Source organism: Sorex fumeus, unplaced genomic scaffold (genome assembly GCF_029834395.1).
Source record: "Sorex fumeus unplaced genomic scaffold, SorFum_2.1 ptg000007l, whole genome shotgun sequence".
NCBI classification, from domain to species: domain Eukaryota; kingdom Metazoa; phylum Chordata; class Mammalia; order Eulipotyphla; family Soricidae; genus Sorex; species Sorex fumeus.
The window spans coordinates 7,544,929-7,561,071 of NW_026606064.1; the positions used below are offsets into that span (position 1 = coordinate 7,544,929).

General features: G+C 40.5%; 1 protein-coding gene across 1 annotated transcript; it reads left to right on the forward strand.

Moving 5' to 3' along the window:
* Positions 1–8,838: 8,838 nt before the first annotated feature.
* On the forward strand, positions 8,839–15,024 carry LOC130043945 (olfactory receptor 4C45-like). The gene is made up of 2 exons (XM_056136468.1): positions 8,839–8,849; positions 14,103–15,024. The coding sequence occupies exons 1-2, from the start codon at positions 8,839–8,841 to the stop codon at positions 15,022–15,024; spliced, it is 933 nt and encodes a 310-aa protein (XP_055992443.1).
* Positions 15,025–16,143: the final 1,119 nt, after the last annotated feature.

A 16,143-nucleotide genomic window follows, 5' to 3' on the forward strand; every position in this document is an offset into this window, starting at 1 on the left:
AACATAAAGTAACAAAATAGGAGACTAACACCCAAGAATGGCCTAGATTAGTACCAGGAATTTTACTCCATGGCTTGAAGGCCAACCACACATGCTAGGGGAAAAAGGAGCTCAGATAGAGAAGGGAACACCAAATAAAGTTGTTGGGAGGATCCTCCCAGGATGGGAGAAGCAGCTGAAAGTAGACTATAGACCAAACATGATTGTCACCCATTGCCTCCTTTACAAACCACAACACCCAATAAGAGAGAGAGAGAGAGAACAAATGGGAATCCCTGACACAGAGGCAGAGTGGGATGGGGGGGGAAGGGGAGTAGCAGGGATACTGGGATCCGTGGTGGTGGGAAATGGGCACTGGAGGAGGGATGGGCATTTGATCATTGTATAATTGAAACCCAAGCACAAAAATTTGTAAGTCTACAACTGTACCTCATGATGTCTCACTAATAAAAAAATAAAAATAGAAAATAAATTTAAAAATAAAAATAAAAACTTAGAATTGAACTTCCATATGACCCAGAATTTATTTCTTGGAATCTACCCAAAGAGCCCAAAACTACTATTTTTAAAAGATCATTGTGACCTTATGTTCATTGCAGCAATGCTCACCATAGCCAAGATCTGGAAACAACCCACATTTTTAAAAACATATGACTGGATAAGAAATTGTGAAGAAGTGTATACACAATGGAAAATTACTCATTTATTTAAAAAGATGAAATAATACAATTTTCCATTATGTGCATGAAACACGAAAATATCACGTGGAATAAACTCAGAAAATAAGGGCCAGATGCAGAAAAAATCGCATACATATATGGGATAAAAAGAAACATACTAAGGAAACAACAAATGGTGGAAGGCAACAGAACCTGAGAGTTGATCTCAGAACTGAGCTTATGTAGAGGGCAAGAGGAGATGGATGCCCAAGGGCAATGTCCAATGCCCTTGGACATTAGTAGAGGTCATTGCACTTTATCAGTTGATCACTTGACTTCCCATTAATCATCAATTTGCTCGAGTGGGCGCCAGTAACGTCTTCATTTGTCCCTGTCGCGTGCTACTGTAGCCCAATGGCGTCTGTTCATTTTAGGAACATAAAGAGCCTCAAACCGATAATTCAGGATCTTGATGAAGAAGTCTGACCATCTGGTAGGTGGGTGGTCACGCGATATTTTGACATCCCATGGAATCTGGTCGGTAACGGCTCTAGTCCAGCGGTCATCTCCAAATCACATTACGTGTCCAGCCCATCTGATTTTTGATGCCTTGGCAAATGAGACAGCGTCCCTGATTCTTGATCATTGATGAAGGTCGGACCTCCAGATTCTTTCTCTCATTTGAGTGAAACGTGATACTCCAAGCATAGCTCTTTCGATTCCTCTTTGGGAGATCCGAATAGTGTTCTCATCCTGTTTGTGTAGGGCCCAGGTCTCTGAGGCGTATGTTAATGCAGGAAGAACAGTGGAGTCAAAGAGATGTGCCTGAAGCCAGAGGTTTTTCGTCCTCTTAGCTATTTCTTCGACGTTCTTGAAGGCATTCCAAGCTGCTCTCTTCCGCGTGCGCAACTCAGATGCCAGGTCATTCATCATGTTGACTTCTCAAACCTAGGTACAAATAACTGCTGCATTCGGACATTGTTGTTCGATGAGAGCAATTGGTGCATCAGGAATGAGTCTGTTTCTTATACACATTGTCTTCGTAAGATTCAGCTGTAGTCCAAACTTTCCACACTCACAGTCGAAGTTGACCAGAATTTGTGCCGCTTGGTAATGTTTGATGTTATTAGAACAATGTCATCAGCAAAGCAGAGTTGGTATAGTTGCCGACCATCTATCTTCACTCCCATTTTTTCCCATTCCAGTTGTCGCATGATGTTCCCGAGGGTGACACTGAAGAGTTTTGGTGAAATGGTATCACCCTGCCGAACCCCTCTCTTGACACGAATGATCACTTCTTTGTAGAATGGTTAGATCCTGGTAGTGAATCCGTAATACAGCTCACGGAGGATCCTGATGTATTGAGTTTGAATGCCCTGATTGGCTAGGGCTTCAATGACCGCTTCCATCTCAAAAGAATCAAAGGCCTTCTTTAAATCAATGAACGTTAGACAGAGCAGCATCTTGAACTCCCAAGAAACCTCAATGAGCTTGGTTATCATATGGATATGGTCGATGGTGCTGAATCCTTTGAGGAACCCGGCTTGCTCGAATGGTTGTTCTTCATCTAATGTTCTGCCAATCCTATTCAGGATGACTCGAGTGAACAGCTTGTAGGTGACAGACAATAGGCAGATTGGGCGATAGTTGCCAATGTTGTGGATGTCTCCCTTCTTATACAGTAGTACAGTCCTGCTGGTTTTCCATTGGGACAGAACCTTGCATTCAGACAGGTAGTGTGTGAAGAGCCGAGCCAGTGTATTGATGAGTACTGATGGCAGGTTCTTCAGGTGCTCAGTTCTGACCTTGTCTGGGCCGGGTGCTGTTCACTTCTTTACCAAAGATATAGCGTGTTGGATTTCAGAAGGGAGAACATTGTGAACGACATATCTATCCTGTGGAATTTGGTATGTTGGCAGGTGGACATGGCTATCAAAGAGGTCTGAGTAGAAGTCATGAATAATCTTCTCCATTGCCCTTCTGGAAGATGTGATAGATCCATCAGGACGTCAAAGGGCAGTCATCTTGGTCTTGTAGTTGGTGAAGGACAGGCGGGCATTACGAATACTTTTTCCACCTTCTGCCGCATCTACCAGCACTTCTGCTCTTCTCTCTTTGAGGTCTTCCTTTCTCGCATCTCTGCACTGCTTTGTGAGCTCAGACGTTCACTTGTGCTTGCCTTAGGCATGCGCCAAACCACGTTGGCGAATAAGCTCAAGAGTTTTGGAAGACAGGCATTTTTTGTGGCTATCTCTCTCTTGGCGTTCCTCACACAATCATGGAGGTGCTGAACCAGTCGATTGTATTCCTCGTCAATGTTGTCAACAACGTCATCTTCCTATGTTGCAGCAATAGTGCCAAAGAGCTCCCAGTTGGTGGTCATTCTGGGAGTTCTCTTCTTAAACTTTGCAGCCCTTTCTCCCCACTCTGTGAAGTAGAAATTTGCACCAAGGATACGGTGGTCCAATCCCATTTGGAATCTTGGGATAACAGCGACCTCAGTCAGGCAAAACCGTCGATTAAATATGATGTGATCTGTTTCGTTGTGGAGCCGTCCAACGGGATACTCCCATGTCCAATGTTTCGATTCCGCCTTCTGGAACTGTGAGTTACCACAAATGGTCTTGGTCGACATGATGAACTCAGACAGTCTCTCACCCTGTTCGTTCCATTCTAGGCCATGGGTCCCAATGTGAAGTTCTTCGGCTGATCTTCTCGGTCCAATCTTGGCATTAAAATCACCCGCAATGATCTTGTAGAAGGTGTGGTCTTCTTTATAGAACTTCTCTAGCTTTATGTAGAACTTCTCAATTTCTCCTTCATCATAATTGGATGTTGGTGCATAGACAACGAAGATAGAAGCCGCCAGCATCTATTCAAGTGTAAACGTCCCATTTGGGATGTTAGGCATTCAAATGAATCAATGCTCATGGCCAAGTTCGTGTTGACAAGGACACTGACACCTCTGACACCTCTTTTATCGCATGTTCCGAGGAAAAATTCTTCTCCATCCTTGAGAAGGATGACACTGGTCATTGCACTATTTGCATAAAACAATATTTGCATAAAAATCTGTTATTAACTATATTGTAAATGATGGTGCATCAATAAAACTGGGACTGGGAAGTCAATTCAAATACTTACAGACATAAATATATGTACAGAAACCACAAAATTCTCAAAGAAAATATACCAGAAAATCTTTATGACAAAGTATTGCACGTTGATTATCTGAATGACACACAGAGGCACAAGTAACAAAAGAAAAAAAATTGGAAACTAAGAACATTGGTAGTGGGAAATGTGAGCTGGTGAAGGAGCAGGTGTTGGTACAGTGTATGACTGAAACCCAATCATGAGCAATTTTGTAACTGTGTATCTCACATAGATTCAATTAAAAAAAATTTAAATGTGGGGGGCCAGAGCAATAGCACAGCGGGTAAGGCGTTTGCCTTGCACACAGCCGACCCGGTTTAAAACTGCACTTTCTCCATAAGTAACATGCAAATAAACTTGATATCTGAAATTTCCCATCTGAGAGCAACCACACTATTTAGAACAAGTCTCACAATGGAGACGTTACTGGGGCCCGCTCAAGCAAATCAATGAACAATGGGGACGACAGTGACAGTGACAGTGGCATGTTTGCAGAGTGAACAGCATGCCACTGTCTAAAGCCTAACCCTGTCCTGGTACAGATTCTCCAATGAGGTTGCAACAATAGTTTCCCAACTTACCTTACCCATGTCTCATCCTAAACTATTGCCAGAGACATGTCTAAGAAAAGTAACTGTGGCTCACTCCTCCAGGTACCCGCCCGATGGCAGGGTCCCTCCCCAGGGCTGCACATATAACTAGATCCCCTGAGAACAGCCGGTTTTCACCCTTGGTCTGTGGGGGATGGGAATTGAGGCATAACATGCAAGCCCAAAGCTGAGCCATTCCACCACCCTCTGCTCACTCATCCAGGTACCCACCCAGCTGGCAGGGCCCTTTCCCGGCGCCCGACTGCATTAACACCCCTACATATCCCATAGGAACCATAAGTTACTCTCTTAGACAGAACTTTCACTAGGATAGCTTAACCTCCAGAAACACATTAGCCAATAATTCATTAAGCCCATCTCAATTTATTCTGCATCTTACTTAGAATAGTAACAGTGAGCAAGAAGGTCTAAACCACACAGGTCACAATGGTAAAGCAATGCAGAAGCCCACCAGGTGTACTTATTGAAGAGGCTAGCCCAAAAGACACCAACAGTAATGAAGTGCTAGACAACCTCTCTGACAAAGAATTTAGAAGGGAGCTAGTGAGGATGCTTGATCACTTGATCACTTGACTTCCCGTTAATCATCAATTTGCTCAAGCGGGCACCAGTAACGTCTCCATTCGTCCCTGTCACGTGCTAGTGTAGCCAATGGCGTCTGTTCGTTCTAGGAACACAAAGAGCCTCAAACCGATCGTTCAGGGTCTTGACGAAGAAGTCTGACCATCTTGTAGTTGGGCAGCCACGCAGTCTTTTGATGTCCCGTGGAATCCAGTCGGTAACGATGGAAAACAATGCCAATAAAAGACAAGAGGAATTGAAGGTAGAAATGAGGAAAATGCAAATAAAATTACAAACGGAAATGTCAGACCTGAAAACCCTGGTAGACGAATAGAAAAACTCCGTGGAAGGCCTCAGCAGCAGAGTAACCGCTGCTGAGGACAGAATCAGTGAGCTCGAAGATGAAGTCCAGAGACTCTCCAGAAAAGAGCAGAAACTGGAAAAGAGACTCACAATTCGGGAACAGATGGCAAGAGAAGATTGTGATGAAGCCAAGAGGAGTAACATAAGAATAATTGGAGTCCCAGAGGGACAGGAAAAAAAACCCTGATGAAGAAGCCGTCAAAAGACATCATTGCTACAACATTCCCAGAGCTGAAGAAAACATGTGACCACATTCAAGAGGCCCGAAGGGTACCAGCTAGAAGAAATATGAATAAAAATACCCCAAGACATATTCTGATCAAAATGACCAAAACCTTAGACAGAGACAAAATTCTGAAAGCAGCAAGATCATAGAAAGAAATTTTCTATAAAGGAGCATCCTTAAGATTCACAGCTGATTCGTCTGATGAAAGCCTCATGGCCTGAAAAAGTGGTGGGATATACTGAAAAAAAACTCAATGTAATAAATGCCTCACCAAAACTACTTTATCCAGCGAGACTCTCATTCATAACAGAAGGAACAGCACACAGTTTCACAGACAAACAACAGCTTAGGAACTTCATAAACTCAAAACCATGGTTACAAGAACAACAAAATGGACTACTTTAAGACAAGACAGGCCCCTCAAATACACCAAATTTCAACAGAAAAATGGGACAAAACCCCATAACAATAATCTCTCTCAACGTCAATGGGCTAAACGCACCAATTAAAAGACACAGAGTGGCAGGATGGATTAGAAAATTGGAACCAACATTCTGCTGCCTCCAAGAAACACATCTCAATTGTCAAAGCAAACACAGGCTCAGAGTCAAAGGCTGGAAAACAATTCTACAGGCAAACAGCTCCTATAAAAAAAAAGCTGGGGTAGCCATCCTAGTATCTGACCACACTGAGTTCATACTAAAGAAGGTCACAAGAGACAGTGAAGGCCATTTCTTATTAATCAAGGGACCTGTACATCAGGAAGAACTTACATTACTAAATGTATATGCACCTAACGAGGGACCAGCAAAGTACTTAAAAAACTACTCATCAACTTGGAGAAAGACATTGATAGCAACACAATACTACTGGGAGACTTCAACACCGTGTTATCACCTCTTGATAGATCAACCAGACTCAAGCTTAGCAAGGACAAACTTCATCTGAGGGAAAAAATGGAAGAAAAGGACTTTAGTAGATATATACAGGACACTTCCTCCTCAAAAAGCTGAATACACATACTTCTCAAGTGTGCATAGAACATTCTCCAAGATAGACTACATGCTGAGCCACAAAACAAACCTCCATGAAATTAAGAAGATAGAGATTGTATCAACAATCTTCTCAGACCCCAATGCAATGAAATTAGAAGTAAATCACGCACACACAAACAGAAAACTAAATCAAACAGCTGGAAATTAAACAGTTCACTATTGGACAATGAGCGGCTTAGAAAGGAAATCAAAGAGGAAATAAAAAGATTCCTGGAAATTAAAGAAAATGAGGACACGAGTTACCAAAACTTATGGGACACAGCAAAAGCTGTGTTAAGAGAAACGTTTATAGCTCTACAAGCATTACTCAGGAAGGGGGAGTGAGCCCTCATAAGAAACTTAACCTCACCGCTTAAGAGCTTGGAGAAGGACCAACAAAAGGAGCACAACCCGAACAGGAGGAAGGAAATAATAAAACTCAGAGCAAAGATTAACGAGATGGAAACCCAAAAAACAATCCGAAAGATCAATGAAACCAAGAGCTGGTTCATCGAGAAAACTAACAAGATCGATAAGCCTCTAGCAAAACTCACAAAGAAAGGGAGAGAGAAAACCCTAATAAACCGAATCAGAAATGAAAAGGGGGTCATTACAACAGAAACTACAGAAATTCAAAGGATCCTCAGGGAGTACTTTGAGAAGCTTTATGCCACGAAACACAAAAACCTCGAGGAAATGGATAAATTCCTAGACTCCTACAGACTCCCAAGGCTGAACCAAGAAGACCTGGAATACCTGAACAGACCTATCACCATCAAGGAAATTGAAACGGTAATAAAAACTCTCCTCAAGAACAAAAATCCTGGCCAAGATGGATTCACTAGTGAATTCTTCCAAATCTTTAAAGAGAACTTACTGCCAATCCTCTTTAAGCTTTTCCACAAAACTGAAATATCAAAAACACTTCTGAACAGTTTCTACAAGGAAATATCACCCTGATACCAAAAGCAGACAGAGATACCACAAAGAAAGAGAATTACAGGCCGATATCCCTAATGAAGACAGAAGCAAAGATTCTCAACGAACTATTAGCAAATAGAATCCAAAAACTCATCAAAAAGATCATACACCATGACCAACTGGGATTCATCCTGGGGATGCAAGGATGATTTACCATTTGGAAATCAATCAACATAACCCATTATATCCACAAAAGAAAAGATAAAAACAATATGATCATATCAATATATGCAGAGAAAATATTTGACAAGATTCAGCACCCATCTATGATGAAAATCCTTGCCAAAATGGGTATAGAGGGGACTTTCCTCAATATAGTTAAAGCCATATACCACAAGCCTACAGCAAGCAGCATCATCAATGGGGAAAAACTGAGAACCTTCCCTCTAAGATCAGGGACTAGACAAGGATGCCCACTCTCTCCACTGCTGTTCAATATATTACTGGAAGTACTTGCAAAAGTGATTAGGCAAGAAAAAGATATTAACGGCATCCAGGTAGAAAAGGAAGAAATCAAGCTCTCACTAGTAGCAGATGATATGATACTATACTTAGAGAACCCTAAAATCTCCATCAAGAAACTCCTAGAAACAATAGACTTGTATACTAAAGCTGCAGGCTATATAATAAAAACCCAAAAGTCCATGGCTTCCCTATACGCAAATAGTGAGAGAGAAAAAAGTGACATGAAAAAAAAATCCCGTTCACAATTGTGCCCCAGAAAATCAAGTATCTAGGAATCAGTTTAACTAAGGAAGTAAAGGACCTGTACAAAGAAAACTACAAAACACTACTTCAGGAAATAAAAGAAGACACGAGAAAATAAAAAGATATCCCCTGCTCATGGATCTGGAGAATTAACATTGCCAAAATGGCAATACTTCCCAAAGCATTGTACAAATTCAATGCGATGTCTATAAAGATGCCCATGATATTATTTAAAGAAATGGAGCAAACCCTCCTGAAACTCCTACGGAACAATAAGCACCCAAGAATAGCTAAAGCAATTCTTGGGGGGAAAAGTGGGAGCAATCAACTTCTCTAACTTCAACCTCTACTACAAAGCAGTAATGATTAAAACGGCACTGGAACAAAGGCAGAGCTTCAGACCAATGGAACAGGGTTCAATATACTGACATCTCTCCCCAAACATATGATCATCTAATCTGTGAAAAGGGAGCACGAAATGTGAAGTGGAGCAAGGAAGGCCTCCTTAACAAACTGTGCTGGCAAAACTGGATGGCTACATGCAAAAAAAGTGGGCTCAGATCTCTGCCTAATACCATGTACAAAAGTAAAATCAGAGTGGATAAAAGACCTCAACATCAGACCGGAATCCATAAGGTACACTGAAGACAAAGTTGGCAAAACCCTCCATGACATTGAAGCTAATGATATCTTCAAAGATTTCACACCACTGGCCAAATAAGTGAAAACAGAGATAGACATATGGGACTATCTTAAACTAAGAAGCTTCTGCACCTCAAAAGAAACTGACTGAAATATAAAGACAGTCTACAGGATGGGAAAGGATATTTGCCCAATAACCTTCCGACAAGGGGTTGATATCAAGGATATACAAAGTACTGCTTGAACTCCACAAAAAAAAAACATCCAACCCCATCAAAAAAGGGGCGACAAAATGAACAGAAATTTTCTCAAAGAAGAAATCTGAATGTCAAAAAGGCACATGAGGAAATGCTCTACATCATTGATCATCAGGGAGATGCAGATCAAAACAACAATGAGATATCAAAGGAACCCTCCTTCACTTCACTACTAGTGGGAATGCCGACTGGTTCAGCCCTTTTGGAAAAAAGTATGGACGATACTCAAAAAATTAGAAATTGAGCTCCCTTTTGACCCAGCAATACCACTCCCGGGAATATAGCCCGAAGAGGCAAAAAAAGTATAGTTGAAGTGACATCTGCACTTGTTTGTTCATTGCAGCACTCTTTACAAGTCAGAATCTGGAAAAAACCTGAGTGCCCGAGAACAGATGACTGGTTAAAGAAACTTTGTTACATCTGCACAGTGTAGTACTATGTAGCTGTTAGAAAAGATGAAGTCATGATATTTACATACAAGTGGTACTACATGGAAAGTATCATGATAAGCAAAGTGAGTCAGAAAAAGAGGGATAGGCATAGAAAGATTGCATTCATCTGGGGAACAAAAAGTAACAAAATAGGAGACTAACACCCAAGAGTAGCCTAGATAAGTACCAGGATGTTTACTCCATGGCTTGGAGGCCAGCCGCACATGCTATGGGAAAAGGCAGCTCAGATAGAGGAGGGAGCACCAAATAAAGGTTGTTTGGAGGATCCTCCCAGGATTGGAGATGCATGCTGAAAGTAGACTAAGACCAAACATTATTGCCACTCAGTGCCTCTTTTGCAAATCACAGCATCCAAAAGGAGAGAGAGAACAAAAGGGAATACCCTGCCACAGAGGCAGGGTTGGACAGGGGGGATGGGGGGTTGGAGGGATACTGGGATCAGTGGTGGTGGAAAATGGGAACTGGTGGAGGGATGGGTACTCGATCATTATATAAATGAAACCCAAGTACAAAAATTTGTAAGCTTACAACTGTATTCATGGTGTTTCACTAATAAAAATTTTTTTAAAAAAAAGAAAAGTAACTGCATTTCTAAAAATATCCTCTAATGATATTTGTGTGTGCCAAGTGGGAGAAAATTACCCTGGCTGGTGCTTATTATAATAAGGCCAATTACAATCCTCTGAGGAATTGAGAGGTCAATGCATAACCAATCCCTGTATTTCGGGAATATCTATTTAAATCCTTCTCTAAAGTCAACATGAAAAAAATAATGAAGGTCCTTGAAGTAAATAATAACTGCAGATATATGTACCAACAAGCTGAATATTTGTTTGAGAGGCTCAACTCCCAAGCTAAAGTTGGATTCGGAAAGGGGTTTTGGAGTACAAAATTTTGACAGACTTAGTTTGAAAAACCAGTGTCCCATGAAGTAGATATGATACACTGATACATTATTCATGTAGTCCCATAGACCAGCATTATCTGGTTTACATAATTGTTCCTTGTTCCCTTTTAATTTGCATCAGGTTTCATAGTAAGAAAACAGAAAAATCAAGTTGGAAAATGTGTTTTATATTTTCATAGGAAGACAAGAACGTGAATTGGTGACAGAATCTTAGAGCAATGGAAGTTTTCTAAATTAAAAAAAAAATTACCGGATTTTCTGAATAGTTATCAATAAATAATGAGACTCAAAATAAATTAAAATGCTCCCAACTGGAAGAGTTGTCTGAAGATATAAGAAGTCCAGTGTCCTGCCTTTTCTTCATGGAGATTGTCAGCAGCTCTGTGGTCTCTGCTTGGAGGGAAAGAAAGCCGTGAACGAACTCAAACTAAAAACTGTGGCATCCACAAACTAAGCCAGGTTAGTGATAACTAAATCCCTTCCCCAATATCTAAGCTGATAAAATTTAGTCAATTTCTTTTCCCTAAAATTGTCTTACATTTATATCTGCGGACTTAACTGTAATCTTTCTCTGAAAAATAATTAAGGTACAATTCTATGAAAATATTAAGAGGAAATAATATCCATGATCATATCAAACAAGATGCTGGCTATTCAGAACTTCCAAACATTATAATTTGTGTATAAGCCTAAGTGGGTTAATCCTATAGATTTCTGCTTCTAATGATGGTACATGTATTGTAACCTATGACTTTTCTGTAACCTCGTTTAAGCTGACATTTGTACATAGAAATTTTTTCATTTTCATTTCATTTCATCATCCTGTTATTCATCGATTGCCTCGAGCAGGCCCCAGTAACGTCTCTTTCATCCTAGCCCTGAGATTATATTCAAGGCTATTTAGGAGAATGAGACCCATCATTGTTACTGGTATTTGGCATATTTGGTATGCCACGGGGAGTTTGCCAGACTCTGCCCTGTGGGCAGGCTACATTCGATAGCCTGCAAGTTTGTAGAAATTATTTAAAATAATTAATTACATAGTCCACATAACAGGAAACATGGACAGAGAAAACAACTCGGAACTCTTTCCTGAGTACTGACGCCATCCGCTTCACTTTTATAAGCTGAGAGTTTATGTTGCTGGGTTTTGTGCCAGAAAGATAATCTTAAATCAAAGAAGTTAAAAAGGCTATGAGTTTTGGCATAGATTCAGGGAATCAGAAAAGGAGAGAGAAAATAATCATATCCATTTTATAACATCATTATGTACTAACTCTAGAAAATTTATGTACATGTCATTCAAAAATGAATATATTAATGAATCTCCAATATTTACACCCATTAGTATTGAAATAGAATGTTCATCTTAATTTATTAAATGTATGTCAAAGAGAAAATGGCGTTATTTCATATAGCCTAAGAATTTCTGTCTTCTACATGATATATTCTGGGAAACCTACTTTAATTTAATTTATAGAATATGTTTAAAAACATACTCCAAAATATTACTTTCAAGTATATACTTCAGAACATTACTCTAGATGTGATAAAGACCATTTGTACAGAATTCTTTTTATTGGAATAACTATGAGATTTATAATCATACAATTAGAACACATCATAATTTTCATTCATACAATGCTCTAATACTCATCCCTTCACCAGTGCAGACTGCCCACCACCAATGTCCCCAGTTTCCCTCCTGCCCACTTCCCCACACCACCCCAGTCCCTGCAGCCTGTTTCCATAGCAGACTGTCTCTCACACTCTCTCACTCTCTATCTCTCTCCCCACCACACTCTCTGTCTCCCTCTCTGTCTCTCTCTCTGTCTCTCTCTGTCTCTCTCATTTTCCTTCTGGGCACTGTGTTTTGCAATGCTACTACTGAAAGGGTATCATGCATATCACTTTACCTCCTTTCAGCACTCAGTTGTTGTCCAGAGTGATCATTCCCAACTATCATTGTCTTAGTGGTTCCTTCTCTGTCCCAACTGCACTCCTCCTTCCCCTTTGTGGCTAGCTTCCAACCATAAACAAGTCCTCCTGACTCTTTTTCTACTCTTTGGTTATTATTATTTGGTTATTATTCCATATTTATATATAGATATAGATATGGATAGATACATCCCACAGATGAGTGCAATCCTTCTGACCCATTTTACTCATCATGACACTCTCCATATCCACCCATGTGTAAGCAAATTTCATGATTTCATTTTTCCTAACATCTGCATAGTGTTTTGTGATATAGCGGTACCAGAGTTTCTTGACCCACTCATCTGTCCTCAGGCACTTGGGTTGTTTCCAGATTCTGGCTATTATGAATATTGTTACCATGAACATAGGAGTACAGATTGCTTTTCTACATTGGGTTTTGGGGCCACTGGGAAATATTCCCAGGAGTGATATTGCTGAATCATATGGAAGCTCAGTTTCAAGGTTTTTTTTTGGAATATCCTTATTGTTTCCCAGAAAGGCTGCACCAATCATGCCCAGAAATTTTATCTAAGAAATTTTCAGGAATGTTGCACCTCTCATGTGTTCATAGTCACATGTGAACAGTATACCTGAAAGAGAAAATGAAGTTGAGCCAGACTCAGACACTGTTCACGGAGTGAACATTCATTAATGGACTGTTATATGGATAGGTCCTTGGCATCATGAAGGATGCTCTATCTGCAGCTGTCTCTGTGTTAGCATGTGCATTTGTTTGACAGGAAAGAATCAAATCACTGACAATCACTGATAAAGAGCTACTAAGGCATAAAACTTTCATATAAGACTCCAGTTTATTGGTTTGAATTGAGGTAACATTGGTTTACAAAAATAGAAAACAGTATCTTAGGAATACAATGTTGCCATTCCATACCCACCATCAAAGGGCCAGTAACCCTCCTTAGCCTCTTCCCTTCTTCCTGGGTGATCTCAATTCTGTAGAGAGAGACTAACCTTGTTTCACATGGAAACTTCATATACCACACATGAATGAAATCATCCGGTCTTTAACAGTTAAATTATTAAAGTAAAAGTAAAGGCCCTCCCGTTGATCATCGATTTGCTCGAGCGGGCCCAGTAACATCTCCATTGGAGACGTTACTGGGCCCGCTCGAGCAAACAGTTAAATTATTAGAGAATATTAACATCACATACCTCTATACAATCATGCCAATAAACATAAGTCCAAAATGTTTACTGTTCTTGAGATCTGTGCTCCAAGAAATCCTATTACAGGACTTTTAGAACTAGAATGAATGTTTATAACTGTAAGTCAACTTTAATAACAACATGTTCCATTTACTGTGGTGATAGGCTAGTGGTGTTAGTATTGCCACTATTCAATTAACATAAAGATAAATCTAACTCCTCTTTCTCTTCACAATCATCTTCTGAACAACAGAGGTGCATAAAAGGTATAATTCCAAAAACCCCAGGGACCAATTAATGAATATTTTATGACTAAATTTTAATTACCATCTCTCAGAAATTCTTTGGTTTTTCCAGATATATCTCATGCTCACAAGCCAAGCCGAATCTATGGGAAGGATGAACAATGTCACTGAATTCATTCTACTGGGGCTGACTCAGAATCCAGAACTACGGATACTCCTATTTCCTATGCTTTTAATTGCCTACTTGATCACACTGGCAGGCAACCTGCTCATCTCAGTCACCATCTTCTTCAGCCCAGCCCTGCATTCTCCCATGTACTTTTTTCTGTCTTATTTGTCCATGATAGATGGAATCTACTCTTCTTGCATAACACCCAAAATGATCTTGGCCTTGATCTCTGAAAAGAACACCGTGTCCTTCAATGCCTGTATGACTCAGCTCTTTGCAGAACATTTATTTGCTGGGGCTGAGATTATCTTATTGATGGTCATGGCCTTTGACCGCTATGTGGCCATCTGTAAGCCCTTGCATTACATGACCATCATGAGTCGTCCTGTGTGCAAGTTCATGGTGGTAATGGCTTGGATGTTAGGGTTTCTTCATGCAGCGATCCAGCTTTTGTTCATTGTGCAGTTGCCATTCTGTGGCCCCAACATCATTGACCATTTTTTGTGTGATCTAATCCCTCTCCTGAGGCTGGCCTGTACAGACACTCACATCTTAGGGCCCCTGATAGCTGCCAACAGTGGGTCAGTGTGCTTGCTCATTTTTTCCATGTTGATGACATCTTATGTCATCATCCTTTGTTCCCTGAGGAATCACAGTGCCGAAGGGCGTCGCAAAGCTCTATCCACCTGTGCCTCTCATGTCACTGTAGTCATCTTATTCTTTGTTCCCTGCATATTCCTGTACCTAAGGCCTGTCACCTCTTTCCCCATAGATAAGGCTGTGAGTGTGTTTTACACCGTAGTAACTCCTATGCTGAACCCTTTAATCTATACCCTCAGAAATGCAGAAGTTAAAAATGTTATGAAAAAACTCTGGGAGAAAATAAGAAAAACTGGAGAAAAATAAATATTTTAAATGAATTAGTTATCTGCGGGGGGGCAGCGAAATGATATTGTATACACACTTTCCTTATTTGCTGATTGAACACCAAGGGTCAATTTTCCTTCTGAATCCATTTTCTTCAAATCCACACATTATGGACAGGATTGACATACCCAGTAAGGTTTAGATCAGAGTGTCTAGAATCTTGATGGTTTTGCAATCTTCTGAAATGTCTAAATTATCTGAAAATAGGGGGATAAAGGAGTACTGTTCAAATTCAACTTGGATTAAGATAAGCTTTATACCTTAACAGTCATCAAACATGTTTACTACTTTAATGAACCCATGGTCAAAAGTATCAAATAAAGTTTTTCATTCCCATGATTCAACAATAATATTCTTGAATACTTTGCACCCAGAAAATTGTCTTTAAGTTATCTTCAATTTATTGACTCACACATTTTCTATTGTGCCATTTGAGAAATCATAAATTTTAATTTTAGTTATTATATCTTTCCAGTCACTAATTTTCAAACTGTATTCTTTGTATACCTTGTATTTCTTTGCTTGTTATTTACCTGTGGCAACATGGCTGTAATGTCTGCTTTAAAGTCTTTATCCAAAAATTTCAACACCTATGTCACAGCAAGGCTGGAATATACTATTATTTATTTTCTTTTTAGCTTAAGAGTTCCCTCTTTTAAACTATAATAGTCCATGGGGCTGAAGCGATAGCACAACTGGTAGGGCGTTTGCCTTGTACGCGGCCGACCCAGGTTCGATTCCCAGGATCCCATATGGTCCTCTGAGCACTGCCAGGAGTGATTCCTGAGTGCAGAGTCAGGGGTAACCCCTGAGCATCGCCAGGTGTGACCCAAAAAGTTCTGTCACTGTCACTGTCCTCCCATTGTTCATCGATTTCCTGGAGCAGGCCCAGTAACGTCTCCATAGTGACACTTGTTACTGTGTTTGGCATATCGAATACATCACGGGTAGCTTGCCAGGTTTTGCCGGGCAGGTGAGATACTCTCGGTAGTTTGCTGGGCTCTCCGAGAGGGGTGGAGGAACTGTACTCGGGTTGGCCATGTTGGCCGTGTACAAGGCAAATGCCCTACCCACTGTGCTATCACTCCAGCCTGACCC